At 34.8% G+C, this 24979-nt stretch overlaps 3 protein-coding genes across 10 annotated transcripts in view; 2 read left to right on the top strand and 1 right to left on the bottom strand.

Annotated features, from left to right (window-relative positions):
* The window catches only part of LOC125682212 (uncharacterized protein C1orf112-like), a 47065-nt gene extending 32786 nt beyond the window's left edge, over positions 1-14279 (top strand). For 2 of the 3 annotated variants that reach the window (XM_048922664.2, XM_048922666.2), the window contains 14 exons: positions 1118-1266; positions 1776-1856; positions 2290-2385; positions 3306-3369; positions 3644-3725; positions 4514-4596; positions 6299-6437; positions 8206-8394; positions 8725-8952; positions 9235-9348; positions 9929-10120; positions 10280-10384; positions 10471-10530; positions 13986-14279. In XM_048922664.2, the coding sequence (XP_048778621.2) occupies positions 1118-1266; positions 1776-1856; positions 2290-2385; positions 3306-3369; positions 3644-3725; positions 4514-4596; positions 6299-6437; positions 8206-8394; positions 8725-8952; positions 9235-9348; positions 9929-10120; positions 10280-10384; positions 10471-10530; positions 13986-14138 (1735 nt within the window). In that variant the 3' untranslated portion in view covers positions 14139-14279. The remainder of the gene's footprint in view (positions 1-1117; positions 1267-1775; positions 1857-2289; positions 2386-3305; positions 3370-3643; positions 3726-4513; positions 4597-6298; positions 6438-8205; positions 8395-8724; positions 8953-9234; positions 9349-9928; positions 10121-10279; positions 10385-10470; positions 10531-13985) is intronic. The other variant, XM_048922665.2, reaches the window with a different exon arrangement.
* Positions 14280-16731: 2452 nt separating this feature from the next.
* LOC125682214 (calcium channel flower homolog) lies at positions 16732-22605 on the top strand. The gene is made up of 5 exons (XM_048922668.2): positions 16732-16917; positions 18853-18925; positions 19277-19402; positions 20400-20507; positions 21080-22605. Exons 1-5 carry the CDS (start codon positions 16818-16820, stop codon positions 21198-21200), a joined length of 528 nt encoding a protein of 175 aa, XP_048778625.2. The 5' UTR covers positions 16732-16817; the 3' UTR covers positions 21201-22605.
* Positions 22606-23284: 679 nt separating this feature from the next.
* Positions 23285-24979, bottom strand: part of LOC125682210 (microtubule organization protein AKNA-like) — a 33689-nt gene continuing 31994 nt past the window's right edge. For all 6 annotated transcript variants that reach the window (XM_048922654.2, XM_048922657.2, XM_048922658.2 and 3 more), the window contains one exon: positions 23285-24536. In XM_048922654.2, coding sequence (XP_048778611.2) covers positions 24396-24536 — 141 coding nt within the window. In that variant the 3' untranslated portion in view covers positions 23285-24395. The remainder of the gene's footprint in view (positions 24537-24979) is intronic.

The raw sequence follows: 24979 nt of genomic DNA, 5'->3' as shown, positions 1-24979 counted from the left end.
TTCTGACATAGTGCAAATTCAAGTTTGTTCAAATCATGGCCCCCGGGGGGTAGGATGGGGCCACAAGTTGGGGGGGGGGGGGGGGTTAAAGTTTTACATACAAATATAGGAAAAAGCTTTAAAAATCTTCTTCTCAAGAACCATTGGGCCAAAGAAGTTGACATTTACATGAAAGCTTTCTGACATAGTGTAGATTCAAGTTTGCAAAGGGTAGTGTTAGGTTTTACATGCAAATATATATGGAAAGTCTTCGGATATGGGCCAAGGTGACTCAGGTGAGCGATGTGGCCCATGGGCCTCTTGTTTTTGTCCCTTTTGCCCTTGTTGTCAGTGGGCGAATTTAAGACGGTGAAGTTGTTGGTTTTAGCTCACCTGAGCTGAAAACTCAAGTGAGCTTTTCTGATCGCTTTTTGTCCGTCGTCTGTCTGTCCGTCAGTCCGTCTGTCTGTTAAACTTTTCACATTTTCGACTTCTTCTCCAGAACCACTGGGCCAATTTCAACCAAACATGGCCAAAAGCATCCTTGGGTGAAGGACTTTCAAGTTTGTTCTAATGAAGGGCCATGTCCCTTTCAAAGGGGAGATAATCACAAAAATGCAAAAATAGGGTGGGGTCATTTAAAAATCTTCTTCTCAAGAACCACTAAGCCAGAAAAGCTGAGATTTACATGAAAGCTTCCTGACATAATGCAGATTCAAGTTTGTTCAAATCATGGGCCCCGGGGGTTGGATGGGGCCACAATAGGGGATCAAAGTTTTACATACAAATATATAGGAAAAATCTTTAAAAATCTTCTTCTCAAGAACCATTGGGCCAAAGAAGTTGACATTTACATGAAAGCTCTGACATAGTGTAGATTCAAGTTTGCAAAGGGTAGTTTGGGCCATATTAGGGACTAAGGTTTTACATGCAAATATATATGGAAAGTCTTCAGATATGGGCCAAGGTGACTCAGGTGAGCGATGTGGCCCATGGGCCTCTTGTTTCTCTTTTAACACAACTATGTCTAGGAAAATTTAAAACGGAGTGAAACCGTCAGCAACTGCAGAAAGACGAAAATAACATGCGGCGAAAATAAACCTGTATACAGTATTATTTCATTGGTGATGTATTGTAGATTGCTTCCACCAAGTTTATCAGCCCAGCAGATGGATCTCAAACACATAGATGAAATTCGTCACCATTTAACCAATGCTACAGACGTCCTGATGAAATGCTTGCTGTCTAACAGGGTGTTTATGGAGTCTGTCACAGGGATTGACAAAGGTTTATAATTTGAGTCCTTGTCACATAATGCTAACATGTATTTCATTGAGTTTTGAGATGATAAATGATCAAACTTTACACTTAGAAAGCCAAGCTAAGTAAGTTATTGATATTTTTACTATGAAAGCCAAATATGGCGTTTTAAAGTGAGTGGGCAATTTTCAGAATAATGAAGCAAGAGAAATGCATGTGTTTGTGTATGTATGTGTGTGTTTACTTGTGTTTTGTTTATTTACATGTGTTTATTTACATGGGTTTTTTTTGGTTTTTTTTTATTTACATGTGTTTGTGTGTGTTTACATGTATTTGTGTGTGTTTACATGTATTTGTGTGTGTTTACATGTATTTGTGTATGTTTACATGTATTTGTGTGTGTTTACATGTGTTTGTGTATGTTTACATGTGTGTATTTATGTAACACCTGTGTGTATTTGTGTATGTTTACACGGGGTTGAGGTGTATTTTTGTGACTTACATGCAGTTAATGTGGTATTTATTTATCCACCCAGTTGGAGACTTGGCAACTGAAGACAGTTTTCCACATTTACAAATTGTGTTGAAGGTGCTTGACTTTCTTCCTCAAATGCCAGGTACTGAAATTTATGTTTGACTCTGTGCACAAACAAATTTATATCATTCTTGTCAAATAGTCGATCTATATGTAACATGTGTATAGATTGTATTGAATTTGTTAAAGGTTTATATTGATATGAAGTGCAATGCAAATTGCACTGAAAATGTTATTTATGAAAACAAAAAACAAAAAAAAATTACATTTGACATGAACAGAATCATTCTTTTTTTGCAAAAAAAATTCTAAACTTTACTCAATATCCATAATAAAATCAAATGTTGGGAAATTATCAAGAATTACAGAGTTACGCCCCTTTTACTGACAGATTACCACAGATAGTGTTCAGAAGTTATAGTTTGTGACATTGTAGCTATCCACAGATGATGTTCTGGAGGAATGGATGTGTCCAAAATTAAGATCAGATTTAAAATTTATATTTTTTTCCACAGATGACGTTCAGGAGAGATGGGTGAATCCAACATTTTATTCAGAAGATACTGACAGATTGAGCTTGATTGATGTCATGTTTCAAACAACAGCTAAATGTATGAATGGTGATGTCAAATAAAAGAGCAAAAAACTTTCATTAATATACATCTATTCTCTCATTTTAAGATGAACACGAAAAGAAGAAATGTTAGCATATCTTTTTAGATTATTGTAACTCTATATATTCCGAGAACTAGGTTTACAGAGAGTTTGTTATGGCCTGGTTGATTGGTTTTATATTGTGTAATGTCCCACTCAAGAATTTTTCACTCATGGAGATGTCACCATTGTCGATGAAGGGCTGCAAAATTTAGGCCTTTGCTCGGCGCTTACTGCCTTTGAGCATGGAGGGATCTTTATCGTGCACCTGGTCATAGATATTTAAACTGAAAGTTTGTGTAAACATGTAGAATAGATGGGGGTACACAAAAGAAATAATGATTTTAGTTCGGATTGATTAATATTTTGAGTACAATGTAACTTATGCACTGTATTAAATTTCCTGCTTTTTTCTTCCAAATAAGCCAAAAATCATTCTAAGCAGAAAGTATAGTATGCATATGTTGATCATAACCAAATCAGACTTATCGATTGTTATACTTCTGTGTCATAAGCTTGAAAATGATTTTGTTCACTTCAAAATTTTGCCTGAAAAGTTTAACTTTATCAGTATGTGAGTATGTCATCAATTTTGTGACATATATATAATCAGTTGTGGTGAAAGTAAACTTACATTTTCATTTCACATGATTTCAATTTGGAAAGTCCTGAATTTCAGAGAAATTGAGAATGCTTTAGAATTCAAGGCTGCAAATGTCTTTCATTTCACCTAGTCCTTAGTGAATTTTTTTCTCACTGTAAGCATGGTCAAAGCAGAAAATTAAATTAAAATATTGATACAAATCCAACAAAAATTTTGCACTAAGAATTACTGTTTTGTACAGTTTATTTACAGATGTTGTTTTTATTTTGACAGGTAATATTGAGCTAAGTCTGCCCCTGATCCTAGAGGACTCCACTCTGATAGGAAAACCAGAGAGGTAAAACTATAGACTGCATCAAGGAATGACTTGTAGTAAATCCTAATCCCAATGAGCATTGTCACTCTGTGCAATAGAAAAACATTAGATATAGAGATCACCACTTTTAATGACAAAAAACTGTGACAAATTTAGTTCTCAGTTTAAAACATTGCACTTTTACACCATCATCTTTCAACAGTTCTAATTTAAGTTTTTCATTTCATGATAACCATGTGACTTCAATTTTGTTACATTGCTATTTCAGGAGATCTGAATGTTGTTGTTATTTTAGGAAGGTGACCTTGTATGAGAATTGTTGTACCAGGTTATGTGGATTTCTAGGAGGGATATCAGCCAAGCATTTCCACAAAGTTGTGAGTAGGAAAGAGAATATATTATAAATAGAGACTGGACTCTCTTTTATATAAACTCGAAATTACAGAAGAAATCTTGTACATGGCTTTGTTGAAGACTTTAAAATTTCTAATGCCCATAAAATTTAGGGGGAAAAGTTTGAAATAAACATTTCTGTGTTACATTGGTTTTGACTTTTGAGCTATAAATGAAAGGTTTTAATATTTAGTGGGTGTATTTCTATTTTGCCAACATTTCTATGATTAATGATCATATGACATTGACCTCTGACCCATTTATTGAAACTTTTGTAAATTGCTGATGACTGTTGAATTATAAATTGATCTTTAGAGGATGCTCTCTTTGTGGCATGGTCTTTCCATAAGTGATCAGGATAACATGTGCACACACCACCCCCTCCTTTGAAAATTCTATTGACCCACAATCAAATCTAGGAGCCCACACTCTTATTATCAGTGCATGAGCACAATTAGTTTCTGATTTTGAAACTGGGTGAAGAGTTATCTTTCCTGTATGTTATCCTTTACATTGATCCACTTTTCAAGAACTTTAACATTGTTTATGAGATAAAATAGGCTTAATCTTGAGTAGACATCTTGTGACAAGGTTTTCGAATACTTCATGTAAGAATACCAATTTGGTACCACAGGCTCAACTGGGGGCATTTGTGTTTCACAAGCTCATCGTATTTTGGGGAGAGTTTCATTCATTATTTTTTTTTTCAGTAATATTAATGTAATGTGTAAAGTCCTTTTTTTCATTTTTGCATTTCTGTAATACTTTTTAGGAAGAAGTTCTTTTGAAAAATGTGCTGTCATGTGACCTCTGGTGTCGTCTGCTGGCTGAGGATGTCTGGTGCTTCCTTGTCAGGTCTGTAATTTAGAATATTCATATCTGATCTTGTCAGATTTACGTAAAGGATATAAGCCTCAAACTGTCCATTCTGTGAGAGAAAGAACTGATCGAGGCCCGTAGATCAGTTCTTTCTCTCACAGAATAGACAGTTTGAGGCTTATATCCTACTTAAAACATTACATCTAAGAATGGACAGTCTCACCCATTGACAATGATAATTATGAATAAAGCTATTTTGAATAGTCTGACAATATAACCAGTCTTGCGTAGAATTCTGTTTCTTTTCACTTATTGGACAGTGTCAGGTGAGTAGTCTTCTACTGCAGGTTTTATATTCACTCTTTCTATAGTACTGAGCCATATCAACATGTCTTCCTCTGATGGGGAGAGCATTTTCGTTGCACAGTCAAAATTTAAGGATTTTATTGAAAGTATTGCAAATATTCTGGATTTGGAGGGTGAAAAAGTTATGAACCCAAATTTTGATCTGAAAATCATAGTGTTTTCGAATATTAGGATGAGGAAATAATTTACGCCAGCCAAAAGAACCTAATACGCCCATCTAGTGAAATGAAATATTCATGAAAGCGAAAATAATAATTCAGAATTAATAAAGAAAACATAAAAAAGCGTTGTGAAGAAGTTCAGAATGTGCCTCTGAATCCAGCGAAAATTCAAATACAGTATGGAAATATGTCTTTCAAATTTAAGTTTTGATGCGATATAGTAATGACCATTGGAATTAAAAAATTGTGAATCTTACGAGTTGAAGCAGAGAATTCTACTAATGGGAAATATCATTTTTAAGTGTTTCAGTGATTTTTCCGATATCTGTGTTAATTCTTACTTTGTAGGGAATTTAAAGTTAAATTTGTATCTCTTTGACAAATGTATTGTCTTTCTCTTATTTTCAGCCTACCTGTAGATGTCTAATAAGTTATTGGGTTTACCTGTAGGTGTCCAATAAGTTGACAGTATCTGTCCATTCTTAAAAATAATGGACAGCAATTGTCAACTTATCTGACACCTACAGGTAACCTTTTCACTACAAGTGGACTTTCTTCTATATAAAAGCCTAAATAGACACAGGATTGCGTAACAAAAATGTTTTAAATGTAATTAATGAATATTCAGAGATAGTCTTATCTGGTATGTGTATTATCAAATGAATATTAAAATCTAGCCCTGTCAGGTCTTTATATATTTAAAAAATTTATAAGCAATGAAATCTCGAATAACCCCAATATTTCCCATTATACGCATAATCTAGTCATTGTGTCCGTCCCTCCGTCTGTAGACAAGAGTTTAACCCTCCTCTCTCCTTAGTGCAAGCAGAGTTCATATGAGCATCTTATGATGCTTTTTCTGACTCATGACCTGGATGCTGCATATGACATACTTTTTTCTTCAGAGACTCGTTTGAACTTAGATGCAAAAACTAATTAGATAGGCAGAAAGAGCATACCTGCTAAAAAACCCTAGGTTGTCCACCAGAAAGCTATACTATATTAAAATTTAAAGATAACAATGCAAAATATTTTTACTTCACTGTGTAACGTAAATCTTCACCATGTAATGTAAATCATAGAAAATATATGACGCCACAATCAAATGACATTGCAGCAGTGTGAGACAGAAAAATCTCACATGGCTGTCTCACATGGGTAAAGTCGATCTCACACTTGTGATGATGTGAGAATAACTGTTTAATTTGTAGGTACAGTTCAGCTGACTTGTGTCGAGATCACGTGACTTTTTTACTTGAGCTCATGAAGGGGTGTTCATCATATGACCACAAATCACCTGGCCTCTCCTTGATTGTACGGTTAATCAAATGTCTGGCTCCGGAACATCAGGTAACATTATCATCAGAGGTGACAATTTTTACTTGAAAATCACAGGGATCATTCTAGTGTTAAATATTTTGCTGGCTTGTAAAATGTTCTAGTAGTTCAGTGACAATGTATTTTATTCTCACCAATTCTAAACAGATTTGATCCCTGTGATTGACAAAAGTTGTATTTTAGTATGTGAGAGAATATGGTGGTCACCTATCGGATACCTGAATCTCTGGTACTAATGTACTGATGACCCCTTTACGCCAACATCTGGTTCAGGGGCCTTAAAACTTAAATGAGATCAATTTAAATCCACCCCTCATTTTTTAAAGGACAAATAGTGAAAAAATGAGACAAATAAGGAAAAAGTGAGACAAATAAGGAAAAGGTGAGGCAAATAGGGAAATGGTGAGATAAATAGTGAAAAAGTGAGACAAATAAAGAAAAAGTGAGACAAATAGGGAAAAGGTGAGACAAATAAAGAAAAAGTGAGACAAATAGTGAAAAGGTGAGACAAATAGTGAAAAGATGAGGCAAAAAGTGAAAAGGTGATACAAATAAGGAAAAAGTGAGACAAATAGTGAAAAGGTGAGACAAATAAGGAAAAGGTGATACAAATAGTGATAAGGTGAGATAGATAGTGAAAAGGTGAGACAAATGAGGAAAAAGTGAGACAAATAAGGAAAAGGTAAGACAAATAGGGAAAAGGTGAGATAAATAGTGAAAAGGTGAGACAAATAGTGAAAAGGTGAGATAAATAGTGAAAAGGTGAGACAAATGAGGAAAAAGTGAGACAAATAAGGAAAAGGTAAGACAAATAGGGAAAAGGTGAGATAAATAGTGAAAAGGTGAGATAAATAGTGAAAAGGTGAGACAAATAGGGAAAAGGTGAGACAAATAGGGGAAAAGTGAGACAAATAGTAAAAAAACGAGACAAATAAGGAAAAAGTGAGAAAAATAAGGAAAAGGTGAGACACATAGTGAAAAGGTGAGATAAATAGTGAAAAGGTGAGATAAATAGTGAAAAGGTGAGACAAATAGGGAAAAGGTGAGACAAATAGGGGAAAAGTGAGACAAATAGTAAAAAAATGAGACAAATAAGGAAAAAGTGAGAAAAATAAGGAAAAGGTGAGACACATAGTGAAAAGGTGAGACAAATAATAAAAAAGTGAGACAAATAGGGAAAAGTGAGACAAATAAGGGAAAAGTGAGACAAATAAGGAAAAAGTGAGACAAATAAGGGAAAAGTGAGACTGAGATCAGTAGTAAATTAAGTTTTATGGCCCTGGTGCCTGGTCATGTCAAGGACTTCATTAGAAATAAACTTGTCAGTGAGTTGAGCTTTCATGGGTTCTTCTGACAATAACAATATTAGCCAAATAAAGATTTATTTTGCAAAGAATAAAAAACAAAATTCATATTTCAAGTATAGAAAATCTAGATGTGGAAATTTGATGAATTCCATGTTAGAAAAGTTGAAAATTGAATGATTCGATTATCAATATGCATTGCAAAGTGGACCTGATTATTCCATGTGAACATCTCCATTACTAGACCTTATTCCAAATGAACATCTCAAGTCTCAGTAAGTGGACCTGATTATTCCATATGAACATCTCAGTAACTAGACCTCATTCCACATGAACATCTCAGTAACTGGACTTGATCTGATATGAACATCTCACTCATATCAGTTACCGGACCTGATTCCATATGAATTTCTCAAGTCTCAATAACTAGACCTGATTCTGTATGAATTTCTCAAGTCTCAATACCCAATTTTCAGGTGGAGTTGATACAGACATTAAGCTGTGAAGAGGACCCCATCTCCTTGTTCATTTTGGCCTGCAGTGTACAGAGTTTTTCTGATGAGAACTGTCAGAATATGGTACAAACTGTGTCAGATAAATGTGCAAAAATTCTGCAGGAGTTTACAGTTACCATTGAAAAGACACAACAAAGCCTCAACAGAATGGTTGGTACTCGAACATTATAGATATTTGGTGGTTTGGGATGAAACTCGAATTAAACTTAAATTTTCAGTACTGTATAAATACTCAATTCTCCGACAAGAATGTAGGTTTGTAGAACAACATTACCTGTGCTTATCATCTTTCTTTAAAACTGCAGCTTTTAAAAATTCTCAGTATCATTTATTAATAATTTACTACTCTTTACGTAATTTTATTTACCCTTATTGGAAATTCTAAAACTCCATGCTATAAATTGAATAAGAAGACAAAAAAGAGGGGTAATTATCTAGTTTTACAATATGCTTTAAATATTGTCATTCACTTCATAACAGCTGATGTCCATGTCTTGTTTGTGTGAGATACTGAGTGAATACGATGCAAATGGATTGGACGTCCTGTCATCAGTTACCATGTCCATTACAGACAGCATCAGTCGGCTGTGGAGGGAAATGTTTGTGTCGGACTGGACAAACTCGCCTCTACTCGAGCTTTGTCTCGGGAAACTCATTTTACTGAGCTCACATCTGACTGCTTCTCTGGAGAATGAAATTCTTTATAAAGTAATTGTTATCTTCAGTACTCACTCTTCGTACCCCTGAGGCCATAATCTTCCCTTGAATTACATTTATTACCAAAAGAACATCCCTTTTAAGATTCAGTTTACAGAATAACAACCTTAAATCCAATTATGAAACAAATTTTAAAGGTATTAAATTAGGGGGGGGGCTCTCTATTGTCACATATGAAGAATCATCTTTGATATTTCAAGAATCCATCATATATCAATATTAAACCTCTTGTTGTATTGCGTACTTTCTGTTATGTTTGGTGTTATATTACAGATTCTCTCCGTGATGAGTTCCCTCACACAACAAGAGTGCTCCCTCTCTCTACACCTTATCATGGTCAGTTTTCTGAGCTCCTTGGGTACAGTCAGATTATCAGTATCCCCAGAGGTAGGCTCAAATGAGACAAACATAAACAATCTCTGTTGTGAGTTGAATTTCTAAGTTGATTTGTTGTGAATAGCAGGGTAGTGTTAGGAAGAAAACGACTTCTGGCTGTTGTTTATCATACATGTACATTTATTTGGCATGCTTTTGTCTGTCACAGATTGTGGTATATTGATTAAATTTTTGTCTAATCACTGAATCAAATAGATTTCTTGGAAATTATGTAGAATGATATTATCATAAAGCTGTCATTTTATATATACATAAAATTGTTGGTGTTGGTTCATTTTCAAATATTGATCAAGGCATTTGCCATCTTGATTCACGAATTGAAGTAGTCTTCAGTATGTGTTAGATGACAGCATTCATGTATCACAAAATAACCAAAACTGAATAAATTCAGTATGTGTTAGATGACCGCATTCATGTATCACAAAATAACCAAAACTGAATAAATTCAATATGTGTTAGATGACAGCATTCATGAATCACAAAATAACCAAAACTGAATAAATTCAATATGTGTTAGATGACAGCATTCATGAATCACAAAATAACCAAAACTGAATAAATTCATTTTCAGCAGCCTCAGATGTTGAAGAAGATATGTGACCTATTTGTGAAGACCTTAGCTTCTCATGACCCATTTATTTACCATCATGGATTGTCTGCTTTTACGAAGTTTGCTGAGAACACTGTACACGAGTCAGTGGTCCCTGATTGTATCGATAAACAACCCAAGCTACAAGACTGTGTGGTGATGTTTCTAAACAAGGTATCAGTTTATACCATCAACCAAATCTTGCAGGACCTACTTACTGTTTAGCACGGTTACATGCTTATAAGAAATTCACGCTTACAACGAAGTTATTTTCATTCCTTGTAGTTTTAATAAAAATAAAGCTTTATGTGCACTGACTTTTGTTTCTTTTAGACTCCATACCCGCCTTCTAATAGCTCGAGTCGATTACAATTTCTGACAAGTGAACCACCCCCAGCTCGTTGTGATAGAAATGAAATCACAGGCCAAATAAATGAGGTAAGAACAGGATTCTAGAAATTAAAGATGTGCACCTTAAAAGATTTTAAAGGTATTACTGCATTAACTAAAAATGGTTTTTTCAGCCTAACAATAAAAGACCAAGACTATTGACAGACAGAAACCACAGTCACTGTACACTACAGGTATGTATAATGTTATAAATACCACAGTCACTGTACACCACAGATATGTATAATGTTATAATTACCACAGTCATTGTACACCAAAGATATGTATAATGTTATGAATACCACAGTCACAGTACACCACAGATATGTATAATGTTATAAATACCACAGTCACTGTACACCACAGATGTGTATAATGTTATAAATACCACAGTCACAGTACACCACAGATATGTATAATGTTATAAATACCACAGTCACAGTACACAACAGGTATGTATAATGTTATGAATACCACAGTCACTGTACACCACAGATATGTATAATGTTATAGATACCACAGTCACTGTACACCACAGATATGTATAATGTTATAATTACCACAGTCACTGTACACCACAGATATGTATAATGTTATAATTACCACAGTCACTGTACACCACAGATATGTATAATGTTATAATTACCACAGTCACTGTACACCACAGATATGTATAATGTTATAATTACCACAGTCATTGTACACCACAGATATGTATAATGTTATAAATACCACAATCACAGTACACCACAGATATGTATAATGTTATAATTACCACAGTCACAGTACACCACAGATATGTATAATGTTATAAATACCACAGTCACTGTACACCACAGATATGTATAATGTTATAAATACCACAGTCACTGTACACCACAGATATGTATAATGTTATAAATACCAGTCACAGTACACCACAGATATGTATAATGTTATAAATACCACAATCACTGTACACCACAGATATGTATAATGTTATAAATACCACAGTCACTGTACACCACAGATATGTATAATGCTATAAATACCAGTCACAGTACACCACAGATATGTATAATGTTATAAATACCAGTCACTGTACATCACAGATATGTATAATGTTATAAATACCAGTCACTGTACACCACAGATATGTATAATGTTATAAATACCACAGTCACTGTACACCACAGGTAAATACCACAATCACAGTACACCACAGATATGTATAATGTTATAAATACCACAGTCACTGTACACCACAGATATGTATAATGTTATAAATACCACAGTCACTATACACCACAGATATGTATAATGTTATAAATACCACAGTCACTGTACACCACAGATATGTATAATGTTTTAAATACCACAGTCACAGTATACCACAGGTATGTATAATGTTATAAATACCACAGTCACTGTACACCACAGATATGTATAATGTTATAAATACCACAGTCACTGTACACCACAGGTATGTATAATGTTATAAATACCACAGTCACTGTACACCACAGATATGTATAATGTTATGAATACCACAGTCATTGTACACCACAGATATGTATAATGTTATAAATACCAGTCACTGTACACCACAGATATGTATAATGTTATAAATACCACAATCACTGTACACCACAGGTATGTATAATGTTATAAATACCAGTCACTGTACACCACAGGTATGTATAATGTTATAATTACCACAGTCATTGTACACCAAAGATATGTATAATGTTATAATTACCACAGTCATTGTACACCACAGGTAAATACCACAGTCACTGTACACCACAGATATGTATAATGTTATATATACCACAGCCACAGTACACCACAGATATGTATAATGTTATAAATACCACAGTCACTGTACACCACAGATATGTATAATGTTATAAATACCACAGTCATTGTACACCAAAGATATGTATAATGTTATAAATACCACAGTCACTGTACACCACAGATATGTATAATGTTATAAATACCACAGTCACTGTACACCACAGATATGTATAATGTTATAAATACCACAGTCATTGTACACCAAAGATATGTATAATGTTATAAATACCACAGTCACTGTACACCACAGATATGTATAATGTTATAAATACCACAGTCACTGTACACCACAGATATGTATAATGTTATAATTACCACAGTCATTGTACACCAAAGATATGTATAATGTTATAATTACCACAGTCATTGTACACCAAAGATATGTATAATGTTATAAAAACCACAGTCACTGTACACCACAGATATGTATAATGTTATGAATACCACAGTCACTGTACACCACAGATATGTATAATGTTATAAATACCACAGTCACTGTACACCACAGGTATGTATAATGTTATAAATACCACAGTCACTGTACACCACAGATATGTATAATGTTATAAATACCACAGTCACTGTACACCACAGGTATGTATAATGTTATAAATACCACAGTCACTGTACACCACAGGTATGTATAATGTTATAAATACCACAGTCACTGTACACCACAGATATGTATAATGTTATAAATACCACAATCACAGTACACCACAGATATGTATAATGTTATAAATACCAGTCACTGTACACCACAGATATGTATAATGTTATAAATACCACAGTCACTGTACACCACAGATATGTATAATGTTATGAATACCACAGTCACTGTACACCACAGATATGTATAATGTTATAAAAACCACAGTCACTGTACACCACAGATATGTATAATGTTATAAATACCACAGTCACTGTACACCACAGATATGTATAATGTTATAAATACCACAGTCACTGTACACCACAGATATGTATAATGTTATAAATACCACAGTCACTGTACACCACAGATATGTATAATGTTATAAATACCACAGTCACTGTACACCACAGATATGTATAATGTTATAAAAACCAGTCACTGTACACCACAGATATGTATAATGTTATAAATACCAGTCACTGTACATCACAGATATGTATAATGTTATAATTACCACAGTCACTGTACACCACAGATATGTATAATGTTATAAATACCACAGTCACTGTACACCACAGATATGTATAATGTTATAAATACCACAGTCACTGTACACCACAGATATGTATAATGTTATAAATACCACAATCACAGTACACCACAGATATGTATAATGTTATAAATACCACAATCACAGTACACCACAGATATGTATAATGTTATGAAATATCAGTCGATACAAAACAGGTACCAGGTATGAATCTAAGAAGTAAATTTCATTTTTGGAGATACATACTGGGATGCACTGTGACACTTTATGCCAGGTTATTTCATGAAGCACATAAAAAATATGCTCGTATGAAGCATTGCTGTTCATACCCTCATGTATTTTCTAATTTTTTTGTATTTACATTTTACTTTCATTTCTAATAAAACTGTTAGCTAGGGGTGTAATTATAAAATTTGATAATAATATTTGATAATTACACCCCTAGCTAACAGTTTTATTAGGAATTGATATGTTTATAGTGTATACATGTATGATAAAGTGAATAAATCTGGAAAGCTTGGAATTGTATACATGTATAAATTGATAAAACTGTCATTTTCATGTGGATAAAATTGTATAAATCTACGTCTTTTTCTGTTTGCTAGCTGAGGACTGATATGAGGGACTTAGTGTTCATGTTACGGAAGACCTTGTCCGAGTTGGAGGCCGACACAGAGAATAGTAACATGTCTCCACAAACCTGGCACAATCTGGAAAAAATTCACCAAAAAATTACTGACATGAAGGAAAACGGATGATATTGTGTGAAGAAATGTGTTGAACTTGCTGCTATCATATATTACAAATGTGTGATTTTTTTTGTATTCTAATATGATTTGTTGATGTTTTGATATTTATAATGCCTGCACAAATTTTTTTAATGAAGAACAAATTTTAAACGGATGTTGTTAATTCCTTAGTACTAGCACTACAACATTTGTGTATAACACTGACAGATGCAGACAGACAACAACAGAAAATGTGTAATTTCTGTTATTTTTACACTGCACCATGAAATGGCTGAGACGTATATAGTGTTCCCCTTTTCTACCTTTTGTCGTAATTCAGTTTCCGTTCATGAGAATGGTAAAGTTTTTAATTTTTGATATTATATGGAGACGTCACCATTGATGGTGAAGGGCTGCAAAGTTTAGGCATATGATGGGCGCTTACGGCCTATGAGCAGGGAGGGATCTTTCTCTTGTGCCATACCTACTATGACACGGGACCTCAATTTTTCATTTAAACAATATTTTATTATGTATAATACATAAAAGGATTGGACAACAGGCATTGCCTATATAAGCCCTCTTCATACAAATACATGGTCAAGGTCATACAGATATAGTTTATATTATATAATGATAATGAAGCAATACATGTATAATATTTTTAAATACATTGATATGTTTAACAGTTTCCATTTCTATGATAATTTACAGCTTGATGTATGACTGACAAATATAATTTAGGTTTTTGCTGTCTGATCCGAAGGACTGTCCCATATAGTCGCCTCTTACGACAAGCAAGGGGTATTGAAGACCTATACTAACCCGGATCCTTACAGGATAATGATGGCATTTATGTTGCTTTAATGCAAGTAGTATATTACTAAAGTTGTTCTTTTATCTGTGAACTGGAGGAGGCTTTTGCTAGGGGGCAGCTATCTCGGGCCTCATTAATGAAAATCTGTCCTGTCCATTAGGGTAGATGTAGTCTAGATTCATGCTCTGCCCTAAGATGGATCCTAGATGTTGAGCAATAAAGATTCTGTGATTTATTTTACCTTGTAACAACCAAATTGAAATGCTATTTTGGATGCAGTATAAAGATGATATACGATACAAGTCCCAAGCCTTGAAGTACAGATGACATATAGGTCAAGCTGACATCTTTATCAGAATAGGACCATGAACACAGCTCAGTGGTGGATCCAGGATTTCTGAGGGGGGGCACATGATAGTCAAGTATTAGCTAAAATACTCAGCCATTTTGGGTGCCAAATCTGGAGTTTTACTCACATTATGTTATTTAGCACACACCCCCTCTATCTCTCTCTCTAAATCCACCACTACAGGTGGAGCTGTAAGATTAACATGACAGATTTCTCTGTGCTTGACTGAATGTTAATTTCTGACACACACGTGAAGGTGCCACTAAATTGAACAATTAATAGTTTCACACATCTCATTTTGTTTTAAACATGCTATTTTCTATTGAGCAATCTATATGTAAATAAAAACGTCATGAGCCTAGTTTACATAACAAAGAATTGTGAGTTCTGTATCTCCCATGTACCTCAACAACTGACATTCTGACCATTAGAAATACCGTAGTTAAGCATTCTAAACATTAAAAATGGAAAAATAAACTTTGGACATTTCCATGTCCCTTTAAATTTAAGTAATTATAGCATATTCTGGAACTTGTAACAGGAAGGGAGAAATGCAACGAACCAGACTGGGACTCAAATCTCTACTATAGTCAGGTGCTCTACCGAGTTATCTGGCCACCGGCGATCGAACCCAGCTGACCGCTTTACATTGAGACACAACCCAGATAATTTTTGCCCCTGACCGAACTTTCACCTGCAAATCTAGGGTAGTCCATGGCACCAAATGCAATATTAAGGGAGAAAATGCAACAGAAGAGACTGGGACTCAAATCCGGGCCCCCTGAATCTGTAATCAGGTGCTCTACTAACTGAGCTATCTGGCCACCAGCGATTGAACCCGGCTCACAGCTACATATTTCATATGAAACAGGATTAAGGGAGAAAGTGCAATGGACCAAACCAGGACTTGAACCCGGGCCCCCTGAATCTTTAGTCAGGTGCTCTACCAACCGGCGATTGAACCCTTCTCACTGCCACATTCCTCTGTACTTAAATTATCTTCGACCTCAAAGACGCAACCCAGATTCTTTTTGCCCCTGGCAGGACATATCGAATCAACTGACCATACAGCTCTAATAGTAAGTATACACCATTATATCACCTAAAGTTTGAGAAACTTTACAAGTGAATTTTTAATGTGAGCTAGTTCAGATATTTCAGATGATATCAAGAAATATTCTATGAATTTTATGACATTTATTGGGTCAAGATAAAAGTAGGAAAAATTTTCAATGTTAGATCTGACATTGAAAATTTCAAAGATGGATGAGACAAAATAACAAATAAACAAAACTGGGGGGGGGGGAGAGTTACATTCCTGTATTTATGTAGATATATAAACCCCATTGATATCACTGCTGTTTAAATTAGGAGAACAGAAAGACTGGAAAAGAAGTTATTTCGATATCCGGAATCAAGAAGGTTGTCCTCTCATTTTATAATTATAAAAACCGGAAGTTTACTCATCGTCATGAACAGATGAACACGTCAAAAACAGCTGAAGAGAGAGAAAAAACAGAAAATATACCGAGGAGCGGACAAAATGCAGTCCAATAAAGCTGGCGATCAACAGAGTAATGGTATCACCGATGCTTGGTGGTATAAATACCTTCTGAAGGGAACGGGGACCCTCGGTGGTATACGTAAGTCGTACCATTTATTCCAGATTTTCTCTGAATGCTACAAGACGCAACAGGGATAGACATTAACGTTTCATCTCACTTTCCCTTCGGACAAGTAAACACTAAGTTTTACTTGTCCAAATGAAAAGCTTAGTTGTCCAAAATATTTTAGACTCTAATAAGCCTGTCAACCAGTAGTTAGAATAATCTAACTGTGTCTCGGGACAGGCCCTCACCACAGTTAGAATACCTCCCATATACCCGTAATGTAGCAGAAAATTGCGGAATCGCTCCAAAACGATTTTAAACTTATCAAAGAATAAACGCGTACATTTAAAGTTAAATTTATATACAACTAACCTCATTGGTAATTTGAAAGTCCTTAACACTGTAAAAAATCGTATAATAATATTGTAAACTCAACATTTTGAAATGTCACTTTTCTCGATTCGAACTGACTGCCATTTTACCGGAAACTGCCATCGGAACACCCTGCTGCATGCTGTTTTCCAAAAACGAACGCTTACCTAATTTGCAAATAAGAACGGCCCAAGTGGGTCGTTAAGATAACTTTCCAAATGCATATGAGTGATGTGTTACATAATTTTACCGAAACATGCACTGTGTGCAATTTTCATTTTGCTACATTGCAGGTATATAGGACGCATTCTATCGTTAAATCGGGTCCGTAGGACATTATCATTTTAACGATAGAACATTCTATCTAGTCAACCAGTAATTCTAATTACTGTCAATTGGTGATACAGTACGATCTACTAGAATGGTCTTTCGCTATAATCTGACGATTCGGTAAAGAAAACAACATTATATGGAGTTGGGCTTTACTTTCTAACATTTGATATTCATCAATTTTAACACAATTATCATAATAATCACATTTCCTACTGAAAAAATCACTTGCCCCATAGGGCAAGTGTGTATTGAGTTTCACTTGTTCGAACTGGGTTTTCACTTGCCTCGAACAATCGGACAACCATTAATGTTGATCCCTGCGTAATGGCTAGTACATTGTTACAGTCGTCAATCAAATACTGATGTCTGTTGGAAAAGGCTGTTTCAACTATAACGTATATCAGAACTGTATATTGAATCTGTGTCCAATTACAACAAATTAACTGAACGAATTTTCAGGGGGAGGGGGTGTTTAGACTTTACTCTTGTTCCATTGTGCTCACAACATGGAGCTGTTTGTTATAAAATGAGGCTACGTTTGCGAAACATTATAGTTAAAGAGATTGAATGTAATGTTATTTTTTGCCAGGATGTACTCTTAGTAATGAGTATGTTTGAGTACAATCTTAATTATGTACCTTCTATCTGATGTATAACATTATTCATCTTCATGATCTGTACAAGCTCTTTAAGGTATACCCATGCCAAATCATATGATGCACAGAGCTCTTGTGGTGGCTTTTTTTTTTTTACTTTTTAAGTACACTATACTTGAACTAAACATTTCTTGCTATAATCCACCACTGGCACATTAAAAGCATGTGATTAGATAATCTCTGAGTGAGATTCCTCGAAGCTGGATATTTGGACTGACATCTCTTCGGAAGAGGCGTCGGTCCAAATATCCAGCCTCGATGAATCTCTCCGAGATTAGTGATTAGGATTTTCTTAAAGTTGGTAGATTTTGTATGAAAGTATACACCTGGTATTTTCAGCTTAAGTTTTTACAAACAAAAATTCAAGAAGTTAAGGCTATTTTAAGAGTTTTGAGTAGATGATGTTAACAAAGCTTAATTTGAAAACAACACAGTTTGGATTTCTTTGGATTATCTAAACATTAGTCATAAAAACTCATTTTTTGCCCAGATTGCTGACATGGTATGTTGGTATATTTGGATTTGAATTTAAAAACATATTTAGAATTGTTGCTAGCACATACAAGACAACCAATACAACATTTTTGCATTTTTCTTTCTTTTGTAGTTGCCATAATATTTGGATTGTTGGCATGCATTACCTTCACAGCAATGTGCTTACTGGCAGGGGTACTGCAAATGTAAGTTTATTATTGAATACTTAGATTCTTTCATTCATCAACCACTTACCAGATAGCCTGTAAATTTTAGTAATTGATCTGTTTCCATATATACGTGTTGATAATCATGTACAAATAATGAAATTGTCATAAACGATATTTGTTTCGATATTTGTTTCGCTGTAAGATGTGGAATGTTTTGTTTATACATGCAGTGATACTCTAATCACACTGCTCATCTAGGTAGTACATGTACTAGTCCATTGTATTGTGGAATAATCACTGCTGATCTAGGTAGTACACATATAGTAACACACAGATGTGATAGACTGCGTATAATAGACTGGGTAATACTGTTTTAATTTATCCCAGGGTGATCGGTTTTGTGGTGGTCCTTCTAGAGGCCCCCTGCTGCTGCCAGTTTGTGGAGTTTGCTGACAAATTTGGAACATTTTCAGATAATCGACCAGCCTGGCAGAAGTCTGTTTTATATTGTCTGTAAGTATTGCTGTAAGGTGTATGGCAGTGTACTATTGTCTGTATTAAGTTTTCTCAGAGTTATTGCTATAAAGTCATGTGCCATAGTCATGTTATATCTAAGTATTACTGAAAGGTGTGAGGCTATGTTATATTGTTTGTAAGTATTGCTATAGATTGTTTATAAATATCACTGTAAAGCCATGTAATATTGCCTGTAGGTATCACATTCAGTCAAAATTAAAGGTTATGCTGTACATGCATTACATGTACAAGTTGTATTTGTTTGTATCTTGTTCTACATCTCATGTGAAGTGCCACAAATTTTGACCTATGCATGGCACTTACGACCGTAGTAGTGAGGATTCTTAACATGTCAATGTCTGATGTGACATGGTACCTCCGTTTTTAAGGTCATATCCAAAAGACCCATGTCACATTCACTTTTACTGCCTGGTGAAGGCACAGTCACTACCTATATTAAACGTCTTACATGTGATGTGTTCCTGGAATGGAGAATTGAACCCGGGTCTTTCGATTGAGAATCAAGTATCATATCCTCTAGGCTATCTCAAACCAGTGTGTATTACTAAGTACTGAAGTCATGGACTACACAATATCCTCTAGGCTACCTCAACTAAAGTCTTGAACAACACAGGTATCATATCCTCTAGGCTACCTCAACTAAAGTCAAGAACAACACAAGTATCATATCCACTCGGCTATCTCTACCAGTGTGTATTACTAAGTACCGAAGTCATGAACAATGCTGCACTGTGAAATGAAATGATAGTTGTGAAAATGTGGTTCAATGTATGTAAAATCACTAGCTGATCACATTATGTATTGTATACAAACTTTGTACATTTAGAAGAGAGCGTACTGCAAAAATATGGACGACCTGATATTGATATTTTCTTACTTTTTGTATGAACAAGTTGTGACACATAAAGCACATAACTAATTTCTTCTATACATTATTAATGGATCAGATCTAATATTTGGTTGTTTTTAACAGATTAGGTTTGATACCAGTAGTGGCATGTATAGAAGCCTGGACTGTCCTGGGAGCTGGGTTGGTCTTTGTCACAGGTGCTCTTTACGGATTGAAAGCAGTAGGCAAAAAGTATGTTGAAATCCTTTGCATTTCTACATTGATCAATCATTTATTATGTTTATTCATTGTGTAGTGGTCAGCCTGGTTTGATTACCGGCGGCCAGATAGCTCAGTTGATAGAGCACCTGACTGGAGATTCAGGGGGCCTGGGTTTGAATCTTGGTCTGGTCTGTTGCATTTTTTCCATTCCTGTTACATTTGGTGCCATAGACCGGCCTCTGGAACTGACAGGTGAAAATGCCTGCCAGGGGATAAAGATTCTGGGTTGTTATCTTCAAGTGTGAAGATGTTTAAGAAGGGAAGAATGTGGCAGTCAGACACGTTTGATCACTGGTGGCCATATAGGTTAGTTGGTGGAAAACCTGACTGGAGATTCAGGGGGCCTGGATTCGAATCCTGGTCTTGTCCGTTGCATTTTCTCCCTCTCCCTTCCTGTTACAATTGTATGAATTATAACTGCAATTCTATGTTATATTTAAATACTAAATGACTATGATACATTTCTTAGATGTATAGTGTGTTCAATGAGTATAGTCTAAATGAAAGCTCATTAGCTGCACTGTTTTGTTCTCATTTGCCAGAGGTGATAGGGAGTCCATGATGGCCACAGCAAGTGGAGATGACCTGGAAATGAAAGTCCAGCTGATCAACAATGAGGAGAAGGCAGAACTTCATGTACCTGATAACAATGCAATCCCTTGACAAAAAGTCTCGTTAGGGACATTTCCATAACCAAGTTTTATTTCACGAGGGCACATAGATCTCATCAAGGAAAATATCCACATTGGTGGAGACCAGTAATCTCAAAGATTATAAAGGAGGCAGACAACAAACACAGGACTGGAATAACCATAGTGGATTTTAACACGAGTTTGGGCATTTAGTAAGATTGGAAGATTTCACTAGATGACAATTAACTGAGAGTAGACTATGCCAGACTTGAGTTATAAGTGGGTCACATTCATCAAGATTCTTCTGTACCGAGTATGGTGGTAATCTGGAACTTTTTATTTTTATTAATGCATTAAGCCATTTTCATTTGATGTGTAGGTGCATATGAATATTGCCTTATGATTTGTCAAAGCAGGGATGGACTGCTAGTGGACCAGCAACATGTTTTTATTTTATTTAAATTATCACAGCTAACTTCATTCTATAAACTTATAATTTGCATATGTAAGCTTAGAAGTTGACTTTCGAACAATGATATGGATATGCCAGTAAGTACATATATCTTCTTATTTGCAAAGAAGTTGTGACTTTTGAGGCAAATAATTATGGTCCTTATACAGTTTTTCATACTGTACAATAATTTGTAACTGATTTCAAAGGCTTATTACTGAAGCTGGTCTGAAGTAATATAATGTAGCAACCATATCATATTGTGTTGTAAGCATATTTGATCTCTTTGTCCCGATTCTTATTTATTTATTTTTTTCGTTATCATCATGCCAATGAGAAATTCTATAGCATTCCCTATTTTACTTGAGTACTTAATATCCCGAAAAGACTTGTAGGCGTCAAATCATGGCAACATGCATGAAGAGCTTTTACATGTATTTCAGCTATATCAAAATACATGTTAAAGCATGTCATTTTATTTTGCAAGTGGTGCTTATTGGTAAATTATGCTATATTTGACTTTACTACTGTAAAAATTGTTATTTACGCAGAGGGTGAAGTACACGTTTTTCCACATCCAGCATTACACATGGGGGGGGGGGGGGGGGGGGGAATATGCGGTAAATGAATATATTATAATATTACGTGGCCATGTAATTAGTGTAAATTTCTCCCACGCATAAACAACCATTTCTACAGTATATTCCGGAATCTACAGTATAAAGAATGTATTTATTTGTGTTTTAAATGTTAAAATGTCTTTAGAGTTGTGATTTATCTCAGAGTTCATATTTAAAGAGTTAATATGTGGGATTTTGTTTTTGTTTGTAAGAAAGTGTTCATGTATGATGGTTGAATGTCATGGTTTGGTTTTATATATTTATCCTTGATTTTATTGGTCAGAGACCAATGTATGTTAATATATCTGTTTATTGTTATGTATTAAAAGTATAAAGTGCAATAGTATTAAATATTATACTTCAAACACTTTTACATTTTCTTTATGAAGAATTAAGATATCATATTACTAATTTGATACAACAAAGTTAACCTGATCAAGATATAGGGCTCACGGCGGGTGTGATCGGTCGACAGGGGATGCTTACTCCTCCTAGGCATCTGATCCCACCTCTGGTATATCCAGGGGTCCGTGTTTGCCTAACTCTCTATTTTGGATTGCTTATAGGAATTACGAGATTGATCACTGTTTGTTATTTTCACCTTTCATACAGCAGTGATGGAAAACCTACATTGGAAACTGCTATCGGTGCAATGACAGAACCAGCAATTAATTCTCCTCTACAAAATCGTACATGGCCTGGTGGCCATCCTCGCCAATTCACTCTTTATGTAAAACAGAAGACCATCTGGACTCAGCATAATAAATCCATCAAGTTGCTGAACTGTAACACTGACATCGTCAAGAATTCATTTGTGCCAGCTACCATAAAAAATTGGAACTTGTTACCACCAAACTCGGTGAACCAACAGATCAGTTTAAAGCTGCTTTAGCGGCTAATAGTGATTAATCATACATTTATGTGCACTCAATCAGCCTGGATAAACTTTGCTCAGTAGTGAGCTACTTTCTAGTATCCAATACAGATACAGGTATACACCTAAAATCTTGCACTGAGTGTTTTATTAGTCCATAACAAATCAGATTGAGATTTTCTACAGTTTATTTTGTGATCTTTGTCTGAAGAAATGACAAAATGACATGGAATAAATGCAAGTAATTTCCATCGTCCAGTACATGTATATATATATATAAAAACATACAAAAATAGGGCAAACATCATAAATTATCACAGACAGTTTACAGATTTATTTAATCCACAGCTACAATGGATGAAGGAAGAGTGTGTTAAACCAGACAACCATCTTCCTACTATACAGAACCACAGATGATGCCACTCACCAAGCTTAAAGTGCCTGGCTTCTGTACAGGTTCAGTAATTACTAAGTGGCAGTTTCTAAACTTCTAATAAATTGCAAATTCTGATTTTATATCAAAAATATAAATATATCAGATCTGGGGAAAATAAACATAAATATGTAAAATTAGAAATCACAGACATAAAAAGGAAATTCATAAAAATGGACGGAGTACTGTAATACATGACAATTAGAATTATTGGTTATATATAAACTATACAAGACTGTTTGTAAAATGTGGACAATCTACTAAGCACTGACATTAAGTACAGAGATAAAAAGTACAAAAGTAACTCTCAAGAAGAAACTGTCTAAAATATTGTAACACCTCTTGAGTTTCATTTCTCTTCCCCTCTCAAACGAGAGATAAATATTTTGTACAAAATAAATAAGCCTCTGACATACAATAAATAATGTAGGAAGTTGTATAATATCACATTTAAATTTGATTTCAGTAAATACAAAAATTGTGTAAAAATCGTAATCACCATTTCAGGTTAAGTACATCCTCAGTCTACATAATGTTAGGGGATGATCTGCTGCTATTGAACCCCTCCCCCTCCATCATTAACATACAAGTTCAATGATTTACAGGAACTCCCTTCACAGATATTATTCTGGAATTTCTTCAAACAGGTTTGGCAAGATATATCTATATCAGCACTGATCGAACAATGTCTATGTGATTCTGAATGGCAAATTTCCTGAACACAATTTGGAAAAAATTGTGTAAATTCCACATACTTTTCAAGCACATTCTATTTGTAAGAGTATCACTGAATCAAACTTTGATTAGTAATTGTTCATAAATTTCTCAGTCTGACTGCTTTCTCTTATTCACCAGTAAGACGATCCGAAATCTTTTCTGCGCGAGAGAGACAGCTCGCCCTTCACAGTGCCTATCATTTTCTGAGTTAGTTCATCAATTTCCTCTGTAAGGTTTAAGGACATCTCTAGTTCATCCTCATATTCTCGAGACTGAAAACATAATATGATGAAAATGAAAGAATTGCATAAAATAGAATTTCTCACTAGTTTTACATTTAAGAAATAAATTTCATAATTGAAAATACATGACGGTATGAACTCCGACACTTAATTCACGCAAGCATACTTCATAAAGTGAACTAAATAGCACTTCATGAAAAGTATGCCAGCATAAAATGTTGCAAATTCACGCAAGCATACTTCATAAAGTGAATTAAACAGCACTTCATGAAAAGTATGCCAGCATAAAGTGTTGCAAATTCACGCAAGCATACTTCATAAAGTGAATTAAATAGCACTTCATGAAAAGTATGCCAGCATAAAGTGTTGCAAATTCACGCAAGCATACTTCATAAAGTGAATTAAATAGCACTTCATGAAAAGTATGCCAGCATAAAGTGTTGCAGTTCATACTCTTATGTATTTTCAAAAAT

This window comes from Ostrea edulis, chromosome 2 (assembly GCF_947568905.1).
Source record: "Ostrea edulis chromosome 2, xbOstEdul1.1, whole genome shotgun sequence".
NCBI lineage: Eukaryota > Metazoa > Mollusca > Bivalvia > Ostreida > Ostreidae > Ostrea > Ostrea edulis.
The sequence above is the reverse complement of the archived record's forward strand: the minus strand, read 5'-3'. Positions and strand labels throughout refer to the sequence as shown.

What these genes read in the sequence shown, in the direction of transcription:
- LOC125682214 (XM_048922668.2), top strand. Translation starts at nt 16,818, where the DNA reads ATGCAGTCCAATAAAGCTGGCGATCAACAGAGTAATGGTATCACCGAT. An exon ending in GGGGACCCTCGGTGGTATAC is followed by an intron (nt 16,918 to 18,852) that starts GTAAGTCGTACC and finishes TTTCTTTTGTAG; the next exon opens with TTGCCATAATATTTGGATTG. An exon ending in AAGTCTGTTTTATATTGTCT is followed by an intron (nt 19,403 to 20,399) that starts GTAAGTATTGCT and finishes TGTTTTTAACAG; the next exon opens with ATTAGGTTTGATACCAGTAG.